This window comes from Malania oleifera, chromosome 7, assembly GCF_029873635.1.
Source record: "Malania oleifera isolate guangnan ecotype guangnan chromosome 7, ASM2987363v1, whole genome shotgun sequence".
NCBI classification, from domain to species: Eukaryota; Viridiplantae; Streptophyta; class Magnoliopsida; order Santalales; family Ximeniaceae; genus Malania; species Malania oleifera.
Window position 1 is genome coordinate 3,651,495 of NC_080423.1, and position 13,360 is coordinate 3,664,854.

The 13,360-nt window shown below is 39.1% G+C and overlaps 1 protein-coding gene across 2 annotated transcripts in view; it reads left to right on the forward strand.

The window, feature by feature from the left end:
* The window catches only part of LOC131160622 (CBS domain-containing protein CBSCBSPB3-like), a 39,951-nt gene extending 26,702 nt beyond the window's left edge, over positions 1 to 13,249 (forward strand). For both annotated transcript variants that reach the window (XM_058116465.1, XM_058116466.1), the window contains exons 10-14: positions 2,936 to 3,042; positions 3,123 to 3,253; positions 4,015 to 4,097; positions 4,187 to 4,276; positions 12,427 to 13,249. In XM_058116465.1, coding sequence (XP_057972448.1) covers positions 2,936 to 3,042; positions 3,123 to 3,253; positions 4,015 to 4,097; positions 4,187 to 4,276; positions 12,427 to 12,600 — 585 coding nt within the window. In that variant the 3' untranslated portion in view covers positions 12,601 to 13,249. The remainder of the gene's footprint in view (positions 1 to 2,935; positions 3,043 to 3,122; positions 3,254 to 4,014; positions 4,098 to 4,186; positions 4,277 to 12,426) is intronic.
* Positions 13,250 to 13,360: the final 111 nt, after the last annotated feature.

The window sequence follows — 13,360 nt, forward strand, 5'->3', positions numbered from 1 at the left end:
CGAAGGCATCAGCACTGCCCTCGTCCCCATTAGGAACTCCATTCCTAGAATGACTGGATAGTCATCCAATGGCACCGCTGTGAAATTCGCATGACCTTCCCACTGTCCAAGCTTTATAGCCACTTGCTTGGCTACTCCCAGAGTAGGCTGGGCTACAGAGTTAACTGCTTTCATGCGTCCTGTATCCTTCTCTAAGGATAAGTTGAGTCTCCCTGCTTCCAACTGCGAAACAAAATTATGAGTAGCTCCCGTATCCATCATAGCGCGAGTACTCTTCCCATTTATCCTCAAGTCCACAAACATTAACCCTTTTGCTCGTGTAACTTTCGGTGTTTTTGCCTGCTTTTCCAATGCGTTCACCAACCGCACTGAACCCACCCTCGGGGCATCATCCTCTTCCCCATCGTCTTCCACTGCCTGTTCTACAATGGAAGCTTGTAAGGCATTAAGTGATGCTTTGTGAGGGCACTCAAAAATTCTATGAGGACCTCGACACAAGAAACACTCAATTTTACTCTTCCCCTTTCCATTGGGTGTGTTGAACCCTTGAGACGACGAAGCTTCCTGTGAGGTTGATGATTTAGAGTCGGCTCCCCCACTCTTGGGTTTGCCATTCTTGAAAGACTTTCCACTGTTTCCCTCTCCGCCAAACCGTTTGGACGAAGCGGTCTCATCACTAGCGTAGTCTGTTAAGCGCTCTGCAGCCGCTTGTGCAGTTGACAAGTCTTGAACCCTTTGCCTATGAAATTCAGTTCTTGCCCACGGTTTCATCCCCTCAAGAAAATAGAACAACTTGTCCTTCTCCGACATATCCCGAATATCCAACATTAAAGCAGAAAATTGTTTCACATATTCACTGATTGACCCCGTATGCTTGAGATCTCTCAGTTTTCTCCTTGCATTATACTCAACGTTCTCAGGAAAGAATTGGGCCTTGAGCTCTCTCCTCAAGTCTGCCCAACTATCAATCACATAGTTTCCATTTTCAATTTCTCTGTACTTGGTACGCCACCACAGTTTGGCATCACCAACCAAGTACATGGTTGCAGTATCCACCTTTGCCTGTTCTGAGGCCATCCTCACAACGCGAAAGTACTGCTCAACATCAAACAAGAAGTTCTCTAACTCCTTGGCATCTCGGGCACCCCCATACGTCCTGGGTTCTGGCACCTTGGTCTTGCTAACTCCCGGAGTGTTGGAGTTCCCCATAGCAAGAACCATCACATTTACCTTTGCATCCAGATCTGCCATCCGGGCTTGCAAAGTTTCCACAGTGTGGCGAAAGTCCTCTGACATGTCGCCTATCAAAGCTGCTTGATGTTTTTGTGATCCCCTCACTTCATCAACAAGTTCTCTCATCTGGGCCACCTCCGCGGCCATAGTGTTGGTTGTTTCCTTAACCTGTGCTTCCAGCACGCTGATCCTCTCAGCAGTGTTTGGTGCCATGGTCACTTACCAAAGCTTCCCAAATCCAACAACGAAGGCAATCGAATACACGTAGCAACTCAACCTTGGGCTCTCACCAAGTGTCACCGACTTGGGCTCTGATACCAAATGTCACGGTCCGCCTTTTTCACACCGTTGTGAAGGGCCGTGCGGCGCTAGCTAAAGCACTCTTGCTTAACTAGCCAACCTTTTGTTTACCAACATTCATCCATGAAGCACTTTCATTAACATTCAATCAGATAGCAGCGGAAATAATAATCAATTCATGAAAGCCGTGGCAACCAAGCAGTAAATATTGAAGCAAACGTAATTCATTAACAAATCCTCCGTTGACATGTTGTACTTAGCGAGGGAGGCAAGTAGGCTAAGCACGTTGACAATTTCTAGTGAGTTTTACAATGATTGATGAACACTCACCCTCCCCTAAAGAGCTTTCTAGGCCATTCTCACTCTAGCACTAGGAAACATCAAAGTGACCGAGGAGTCATACTGCCTTATTTGGCTTACAATGAAATAAATACTAGAAAATAACCCTACACTAGTATTTACATGATGGAAACCCATCCCAAACACACGAGATAAGCGGTCATAGGCAAGCATAATGCCCTGAACAAGCTTAGCCCGTGACACATGTGGCTACACAATCCATATGTAGTTTATGCATGGAGGAACAAAGCTTTAAGTAGTTGGAAAAAATGTGCCCTTGTGTAAAGATATTCCCCAAAACTCTCTTAAAAATAATAAAAATCTTCCTAAAGTCTCCCTATAAAATCTACTGATTTGAAAAAAAAATGATTTTTTTTATTTATAATTTTCAAACCTTGATATACAACGCGCAATTATTTGGTGATTTCTTCCCAAATTATTAGGTGATTTCTAGTCTTTTATCATAGTTTCTCTTTTTTTTTTTGTTTGTTTGTTTCATTTTATTTTATTTTTCATTGATTTGGGCATCAAATATTTCTAAATATTGAACTTATTAAGGTTTAATTATAATTTATACCAGTAAATTGTTATTTCATGAGGATAAATAGTCTTATGACGATTGAGGGTAGTATGGTAATGAACTGTTATTTGAACCAAGGAAAAAGGCATTCAAGCAGGTTAGCAGGTTTTTCCTTCAGTTATAGAAACATAGCCAAATTGGTTTCTAGGTTTTAGTTCTCTGCTTCTGGTTTTTAATTTCTGTTTTCGTTTCTAAATATTTTGGCAATGATACCGAGCGACACTTGGAACAACCTTCCTTCATGCACAAAATGTTTGAAGCTGTTAAGAGAGAGCCTCTCCATAACTTGCTTCCATCTTCATGTTGATTCTGTTGTAATATCCATCTAGATTTGGAATTGTTTTTCTGTAGACATGTTTGAAGGTTTTCTTGTTGCGTGGACATGTCATCAGTTTCTCTCATTGTGGCAAGTATACTCTATGATGCATCTGTTTTGTAAGAATACCTGAAATGTGTTGGTGAGATATTATTTTTTTCCCGAAGGCTGAGAGTAGCTCTGGTGCTGTTAATGATGTGGCTAACACAATGATGCAAAAATTTTGGGATTCTGCGCTTGCCTTAGAGCCACCAGATGATTATGACAACCACAGGTTTATTCTTTCTACCGTACTTGTGCTCATATCTTGGTCATTAGTTAGTTTATTTTGCTAATGCTACAGTTTGTCCACAGTGAAATGTCTGGATTAATGACATCAGATGGGACAGAAACTGGGAAGTCTATGTATCCATCTCTTGGCCTTGGGAATTCATTTGCCTTCAAATTTGAAGATCTGAAGGGTCGTGTGCATCGATTTAATTGTGGTGAGTATTTATCCCAAGACAAAATCTATGCAAGAGCCTGTGATTGTAATGTTATTGTTATGCTGATTTATTCTGTCTGATCATCTTTTCTGGAGTCACCTCAAGAAATTGAGGCAAAATGTCCCCATTCTGTTGTTTCCTGTGCAAGATTTCTCTCTCTCTCTCTGTTCCGTCTTTCTGGTTTTCTTCTTGTAATTTTTTTTTTTTTGAGTTTTTCGGGGTTCCGGAGACCACTGGTTGGGGGTTGTGCATGAAGATGGTGAATATTTTCTTGGTTGGGGATGGTAGTGGCTGTAGCAATGGTGATTTTGGGGGTTTGCTGGCTGTGGAGTTCTGTTGGTGTTTGCTATGGTAGAATGGTGTTTTAGCTTGGGGATTCTGATGAATGATGTAGTAGTATGTGGTAGGGAGTTGGTCAGGATGGGTGTTTGTGCTTCTGAAGGTGGACTTTTGGTGTTTTTAATGGTGTATTCTTTGCAATCATGTAGTTACTTCGTGACCGTGTGACATTTGTGGTATTTATGGTCATATAGTGATCATTGCGGTGGTTCTCCAGGTTGGAACAAAGCATTTGTTTTTGCTCACTATTGGTGTTTTATGGTGGTAGTGGTATTGGTGCTTGGTGGTGTTTGAAGATCATGATGTCTGGTGATGGGCAGGGGCAGGAATATTCCTAAAGCAGGTATGCTTATGAAATGCTATTGTAGTGCAATCAAAAGTAACGTTTTTTTCCTCGTCTGTCCTTCTCTCTCTCTCATTAGGCACTGAAAATTTAGATGAGCTGTTATCTGCTGTCATGCATAGGATAAGTGCTGCTGATGATCAAGATCGTCCCCATCTGTTGGTAAGTCAGTGAGCTTGATTGTGACATAGTTAATTGTCCTTTTTTTTCCATAGAGTTTCATTTTTGTCCACCTTTTTTTTTTTTCGTAGTATGAGGATGATGAAGGTGATAAAATTCTACTTGGAAATGATGCTGATCTTATTGCTGCTGTCAGTCATGCCAGATCCATAGGACGGAAGGTAATGCTTTGTTGCTCGTACAGGAATTGTTATACTTGCCTACTTGTAGACTTCCCTTTTGTTTTTGGTAGAAATTTTTCAGAAAGCTTCATTCTTCTCGAATGAATCTTTTTTCTGTTTGTTCTGAAACTTCTCCTACTCTAGTCTTCTTTAAACCAACAGGTTATTGGAGCTTTAACATCATCTTGTTTGAGTAAAATGTAATCACTTTTGTTGTAGTTGTATAGGTTTCTTAAAAATCATTTTGAGACTGATGAATTTGCTTTACCTATAATGGTGTTTTGGAAGTGGGAACATCAAGGTGATAAGGTAGATCAAAATTTGGGGCCAGTTAGGTGAAGTTTTATAAAAACATGGATCACTATGGAAAGCCAATTGACATGGTTCATCAAAATTTGGCATTGCCTATCAGCAATAATGTGTGCACTAACTTCTTGCACGATATTGTATTGCATTGCTAAGTTTTTGCCTTGATCGGAAACCACAGGTGAGCACACAATTTTTGAACATTATTGCATAACCTGTGCATTGTTTGATTACAATTTTGGAGTGCTTTTCTTAATTTCCAAATCAAAAGCTAATTTGATTTGTGCTTTTAAAAAGTAGAAAAAGCACTTTGAAGCATGGAACTTAAAATTATATGATTTGAATTGTACCATGCAATTTGATTCACTTGCCTATAGATTTGAATCTTCTGATATGCTATTTGAATCTTATGAATCATGATTCAATAAGCAGTCAAATCCAAAATGGACCAAATAGATCCGATTGGTTTGCAATTCAACCGAAGTTTTCAAAAATCCGTAAAATTCAAAAGTCTTTATACAAAGACCATAAAAATATTTTCCTTGGGCCTTTCAAATAAAAAAATTAAAAAAATGCTTCTACTTTAATGTCGCTTTGGTATTGTTTTAAAATTTTTTAGGTTACCCTAACTTTTTGTTTATGATTTTGACAATTCCATAAAGTCCCCATTGTTCCGTTCTCCTCAATAATAGTTTCTTTGGAAGCTAGAAGTGTTTGGATAGTTTTTAATGTTTTGAGAATATGGTTTTTATTCATGCATAGGTCTTTATATGTCTATCAGGGCACATGATTATTTGGTTTTCATTAATATATTTCATTTTTAATGTAATTCTTCTGTTTTAGATGTATATGTGCAACAAGTTTTTAAAATTTGTTCTGAATCTTACCATTTGATTTGATTCGATTTGAATCGAGTCTCGATTCACAAATTGAAGATTTTCACAATTCATGATTCAAATCCAATTTGGCAACCATATTAAAAGACATAAATAACGTTTGATACTCCCCCTCAACCTAGAGCATAAATGTCATATGCTCCTCGCTTGTTACAAATAAATCTAACACGAACACCCCCTAACGCTTTGACAAACAAATCAGCAAGATGCATATTCGAATTAAAAGATAAACGGTAGTAATAAGATTCTGCACTAGTTTCTCCCGAACAAAAGTGGCAATCAACATCAATGTGCTTCATCCACTAATGAAAGATTGGGTTTGAGGCAATATGAAGAGCAACTTGATTGTTACACATCAACTTCATAGGTTGAGAATGAGAAATACCCAATTCTTTCAACATGTTCTTCAACCAAACAAGTTTACAAGCAATGTGAGCCATAGCTCTATATTTTGATTTAGCACTTGACCTAATCACGCCAATTTGTTCTTACTCTTTTAAGAAACTAAATTACCACCAACCAAGATACAATACGGTTGCGGATCTACAATCAGAAGGCAATCCAGCCCAACCTGCATATGTATATCCATGGATATAAGTGTGACTCTAATCATGATACAAAAGACCTCTCCCAAGTGCACTTTTGAGATATCTCAAGATGTGAATTACTGCGTCCCAATGACTTGTCTTTGGAGAATCTAGAAATAGACTCACAACACTTGTTGCAAAAGATATATCTGACCGAGTGATTGTGAGATAATTCAACTTTCCAAAGAGTCTCCGGTGTTGTGCAGGATTAGGTAGCAAATCACCCATATCCGATATTAACTTGCTATTAGGATCCATGGGTGTATCAACCAGTTTAGATCCCAACAATCCAATTTCATCCAACAAACCAAGAACATACTTCCTCCGTGACAACAAATCCCATACGAGATTTAGATACTTCTATACCCAAGACATATTTTAACGGTCCCAAATATTCGGTTTGAAACTTAGTTTGTAGAAAAAGTGTGAGACTCTTAATACCTTTATCATCCACATAAACAACAAGAAGGGTCCTACCCGATGAAGTACGATGATAAAACACAGAATGATCCACAACACATGGTTGAAGACCAAACTCAAATACTACAACACTGAAATGACCAAATCATGCTCTAGGAGACTGTTTTAAACCATATAGAGCCTTCTTGAGCCGACATACTAAGCCTGATCCCCCCTGAGCAACAAACCTAGGTGGTTGCTCCATATAAACGTCCTCCTCAAGGTCACCATGCAAGAAAGCATTCTTCACATCTAACTGATGTAGAGTTCAGTGACAAGTAGTAGCCAAGGAGATGAACATACGTATTGATGTAAGTTTGGCAATCGGAGAAAAAGTATCAGAATAATCTAGACCATACACCTGAGTGTATCTCTCAGCAACAAGATGGGTAGGGGTGGCAAAACAGTCGAAAACCGATGGGTGACCCGTGACCCACTAGTTTAAACTGGGTTTGATACAAGATGACCCATTTATAAATGGGTCAACCCGTACCTGACTTGTTTATTAAACGGGTTAAGTGGATTCAGGTTGGGTACCCGCCGGGTGACCCATTTAACTTATTATATATACAATGAAATGAAACCCTAGTCCCCATCTGATTGCCATCTCCCGAATCCCCGATTCTCCCTTGCTCCCTCAGCCTCACTGCCTTAAGACCCTCACCGCCTCACGCACGGCCTCACGGGCGACTAGGTGAGAAGTGGCACTGCAGCAGTCGACACTGGCAGAAGCCTCACTCCAACACTCCTTGCTACGCAGCTACGGTGCTACCTAGACAGCGTCACGGCAGACACCCAGATCTGGCAGATCAGATCTCATTCTCACCTACACAGGCACGCAGTCGTCGGCCGTCGCAGGCTCACAGCTGCAGTACTTCCCAGGTGGCCACGCTACTCTCCACACAGCCACGCCAGATTTGAGATCTCTCCATTCCCCTGCGGTAGGGCACCCAGTCGCAGTGTTGGTTTGTATTCCACGCTGCCACGCCAGATCCGGCAGTTCTGGTTTGTTCCCACCATATCTTCCCTTATCAAAACCCAAACTCATTTCATTTAACATGAACTTTTTCAGAAATCTCTATCTTCACCAGCATTTTTCGAAATTCTGCCTTCACTCTTTGGTTTTTACATTGTTAAAGAATAGCCTTGTTAGTTTTTTTGAAATTCGAAACACAAGATTTCTTATTGAATAAATGCAAGGGAGACGAGCAAAAAAGAACAATCTAGGGACCCCCAATCTGTCAAGTAATAATAGTAATAATTGTGAGTGTAATAAGCTTTTTAAGTTTATTAATAGGAATTTCTATTTTATGTTTTTATATTTAGATATTAATAAATAAAATGAAGGAGTGTTTTTTTTTTTTTATTATGTCATTTTATATGAAATATTTAAAATTTTTAAAATAAATAAATTATATTTTTAAACAGGTGACCCATTTATTAAACGAGTGGTTTGGGTTTAGCTATTAATCACCCGTTAATAAATGGGTCAACTCGAATCTGAACCCGTTTAACCCCGACCCATTTATGACCCGCCCGAACCCAGCCTTTTAACCTGTTTTGCCACCCCTAAAGACGGGCCTTTAGACAAGCCCCAAAACCATTAGAGTTGACTTTCACAGTGTAAACCTAGCGATGACCAACCACAGACTTGTTAGGAGGAAGAGGTACTAAGTCCTATGTACCATTGTCATGTAAAGCATTCATATTTTCAACCATAGCATCCCTCCACCTAGAATGGGATAAGGCTTCCGAAATAGATTTAGGAAGGGTAGTAGATGATAGAGCAGTAATAAAACAATAATAGGAGGGTGATAAGGAGTCATAACAAACATAGTTGGAAATGGGATGTTGAGTACATGTGCGTTTACATTATCGAACAACAATAGGAGGATCAACATCATGGGAAGTATGATCATCAAATGAGGAAACCAAAGGCATGGTAGTAGAAGCTAGAGGGGATTCTCTTCCTTGGAGTCGCCGCCGTGAATTCACCTACAAATTAAGATGATCAAAACGATGGGAAGGGCTACTACATGGAGACTCAGATGGTTGGCTGGGCAGGGACAGCAAAGTAGACTTTAGAAGATTAGGCAAGGAAGAGACTCATTAAGCACAAAATCACTCAGTGACTAGGTGTAGTTGGTGTAGACTGAAAGAGGGTAACATCGGCAGAATTAAAGAAATGATGCAGCACAAAACTATAACAACGATATCCCATTTGAGTATATGTGTAGCCCAAAAAGACACATTTTATACTATGAGGATCTAGCTTATCCACTCTAGGAGTTAGTTGAAGAACAAAAGACACACCCAAATATACGAGAAGGGAGAGAAAATAAAGGTGAATTAGGAAAGAGAATACAGTAAGTACAACGTCACTCCAAAACACTTTAGGTACATGCATTTGATAAAATAAGGTGCAAGTGATTTCAAGAAGTTGTCTATTTTTCCTCTTTGCAACCCCATTTTGTTTAGGAGTGTGGGCATAGGATGATTGATGAACAATACCAAACTGAGTCATATAAATAGTGAATTGTGCACTGAAATACTCTTTAGCATTGTCACTTCGAAGTATTCAAACTGGCAAACCAAATTGAGTATTTATTTTAGAAAAAGGCACCAAATACATGAAACAACTTTGGATCTTTTATTAAATATAACCAAGTCATTCTTGAATAATCATCTACAAAGGTTATAAAGTACCGAAAACCCAACATGGACACAACCCTACTAGGAACCAAACATCAGAATGAACTAAAATAAAAGGGCTTGCAGCCCATTTATTGACTTGAGAAGCGAAAGGAACAAGATGGTGCTTTCCCATTTGGCGAGACACAATCGAGACAAGACACATAACTCAAACTAGGAACAAAGCATTTTAACTCTCCCAATGAAGGATGACCCAAGGCGACAATGAATTTGAGAAGGTGCGGAAGCGGTAGTGCAGGCGGTAGAGGGAGATTGTGGCTCAAAGTGATAGAGTTCACCAGCTTCACGCTCTCTGCCAATTGTCTTCCTTGTCTTCAAATCTTGAATAACCATAGAATCAAGAAAGAATGTCGCTGAAGAATTCATGGAAGAATGTCACTGAACAATTCATGGATTTAGTAATTTTGCTAATGGACACAAGTTTGAAAGAAAATTTGGGAATATATAAAATCAAAGGAAGAGAAATAGAAAAAGTGAGATTTACAGTCCCAATTCCCTTAATTGCAGTGATGATCCATCTACAAACACAGGGTAAATTTGTAGGGCATCAAAGAGTGGCGAAGAAGCTAGGTATACTTGTGATATGATTGGTGGTAGTGGAGTCTAGACCTAAGGACTTGGACGAGAAGTACTGGATGACGGACATTCTGTGGGATTACCTATTTGGGCAAGAGATGCAATGGGAAGAGAAGCTTGTTGTGATGCTTGATACTGCTGGAATTTGGAGTACTCTTCCTCTGACATGGATACAGTACAGTCCCCCTCACTCGGCCCCAAAGGTGAGGAGTTGGTGGTGGCTGCATTGGCTGCTCCTAAAGGTGTGATGTTGGTGGTGGCTGCATTGGTAACATGTGAAGATCTACCGTGAAGATCCCAACACTGCTCAATAGTATGATTACTCCATCCACAATGAGTGCACTTGTGAGGAGTACCTCTATCTCTCCCGTCTCTACCACTACAACCACTTGAACCACCTCAATAACTTCTGCTATTGTTTGGTAGAGAACTAGAATCACCCTATGTAGCAAAGGCTGTCCTCTCAAAGCTAGATGCAAGAGTAGGAGAGTGTGTGCTAAAGGAAGCACGAAGGACATGAGAGTAAACATTGGCAAATGATGGCAGCTCGACTTTACTAAGTATTTGGGACTGAATTGCCTCAAGCTTGGGTCTCAAGCTTGCTAGAACACGAAGAACTGTCATCTACTTTCTTTGCTTCTGCATCTCATGAACGTCGTCAGTTATAGGTTGCAAGACAGTAAGCTCCTTATGAATGCGCTTCATCTCTCCAAAATAATATGCAATACACCTATCTCCTTGTTGTAACTTAAAGTATTCTTGGGATAAATCATACATATGTGTAATCCTACTAGAGTATAGAAGTTTGGCATAATCCCAAACCTCCTTGCACGTATCTAGATGTATACACATCCGTGCAATTTGTGGCTCCGTTGAACTCCATAAGAGGGAAATGATCAAGGCATCTTGTTGAACCCATAGGTCTTTTCTCTTCTCATCAGAAGGACAGGATCAGATTGGAGATAGTGATCAAATTTTCCTAATCCTACTAAATAAACCCAAACAATTTTCGATCATTGAATATAGTTCTTTCCATCCAACTTTTGAGTCGTTATTTGTGGCAGTAATGTACGAAACAAATTTTTGGGATTCATAGATTCCATCCCAACACTCACAAATCAGCAACCACACCAACGTCAAACAAGAAGAACAATCAAAACTAATCGAGACAATCACAAACTATGTGAAGCACGGGCACAACCACAGATGAGGTGAACGACTCACTGACAAATATAGCACTACCACAACCTCACAACTGAACATACAAACTCCGCCACTGCTCCAAAAAACTCACAAAGAAGCCTTCACAAACCCTGAACAGAGATTAACGGAATACCGCGAGTGCATGGTCGAAGAAGGTTGGATTTTTGAGCAAAATACAGGCCCAATAGCTTGATAATATCGTCTAGATAAGGAATCAGAACTTGGCAGAGGAAACAAAAAAATAGAAAAAGGTGGCCAAAAATTCACTCACACGTTGGTGCATGGGGTCAGCATTCCCAGCATTTGGCTGGCGCATGGCCGCATGTGGGGGCTCCTCCCACAATGGGGTTTTGTGGGGTTAGGCTTTGGGGGATTCTTTTTTTGGGTGTATGATTGGTTTTGTGAAATAATGTGGGGTGGAGGTGAATCTGGGAAGGACAGCCACGGGAAAAGTTTTCAAGCCATGGCTGAGGGGAATAGGGTTTAGGTTGGATCATGCTCTGATACCATGTTAGGATTTGATTAAAATGAATGACCTAACTTGAAGATAGGTCTCTTCTATTTATAATACAAATTAAATACATTCTAATGACAATAGTACCCTTACTAACTCTCACTAATTAACATACTAACATACATAATAATAATAATGCTAGAAGACATAAATAACCTCTAGCAGTTCTAAACAAGGAGAATCCTTTTAATCAACACTCAGTTCACAAAATGAAGATTTTAACAATTCATAATTCAAGATAAGGCCGCGTATTATAGATCTATTGTGGTCCACCACTTCCCCAGACCCTGCATATACGGCACCAGGCTGCCCTTTGTTATTTTTTTATATGATTCAAATCCAATTTGACAACTGTGCTTCAAAGTGCTAAACAAATAGGATCCTTTTAATCAACACATGCTTTTAAAAGCAAAAGTACTTTGAAGTACTTCCTTATTCAGTTGGTTTGTTCACGCATCCTTATATTTATACTTTGAATAGTTTAAATTTTACAAAGACAATAGTGATTAGAAGTATAAGTGGTCCCCTTGTAATTGTTCATACCATTTTTTTTTTGGCAATTCTGGACAGTGTTTTGGTGATGTAATATCACCATATGGTTTATAATTATTTGAATATTAATAATCAATTTATAGAACATATGAGAGCCTTATGGATGTATTTTAATTTGTTGTGTGTTACTCGAACCCTTGCTATAAATTCCTCCATTGGCATCTCCAAGATGCATCTTGATAGACATTTTTGAAATTGAGGTCATTTACCTCTACAACAGTATCAATACGCATATTGTATTTCCATATTTTTTGTCGCTTATATTATTTGTTACCTTGAAATTTTCATCTACGATTGTAACTTTGAGCTTTGGCGATGCTCTCTTTTACTTTCGTGGCTTTTCAGGTTTTGAGGTTGCATTTGGACTTCTCTGATTTAAGCCAGCAAATAATTTCAGAATCATGTACAACCACCTTGCAGAGACCTGGATGGCTGAATATCAGTTCTGGGATATTGGTGGGTGCAGTTCTTCTAACAGGTGTTGGTCTATTAGTTTACTTGAAGCGCTCTAAATTGTGATATGCTTTTTCATCAAACCGGAGCATATTTGGGTTTAGAAGAGGTTTACATCTGAAGTCAAGTTTCTGAAGATATTCTGAGGCAGCAGCTGATGAAAACAGGAAGACATTAGAAAGCAGCGGTTTGAGGAACCTCGAAATGAAGAACTAGTTTGCTCCAGGGACACTAGTGGAAGTGTAATATGATGTTGAAATACGAAATGGAGGGGCTGGGAATATTTCTGTCCCATTTTGGCTCTCGTAGTTGCAACATGGATCACCTGTTTTTTTTCCTTTACTAGGGGAGTAAGTATGTACAAACTCACCTCTACGATCCTCTCTAAGTGCTAAGAAGGGGCGATACTCCAATTTTTTTCTCCTGACAACTTTATAATGGTTTTTGGTGGCATTTCGATGTAAATGTGATGCCAATTTTTGTTTTCCATTACCATTTTATATAATGGGTTTGTTTTCTTCATTATTCCATTCCAAGGATGGTTTTGTGTATCAAAATGTAGGCTCCATTTTGAAGGAAAGAAACTATCTTTTTTCTTGGATTGAGGGCATTCCGTTGCATGTTAAGGGGAAAATTGTATCTCCAACATTTGAATTCTACTGTGCCTTTTGAATAATTTTTATAATGCTGAATAAACCATTGAAAATATCTTTTTTCTATATGTGGAGATATTTTATATTTGGATTTGAATTAAATTTAGATAAGATGTGATATTAACTCAAAATCTATATTTAAGTTTCAAAATATATTGTTTCAAAAGCAGTGG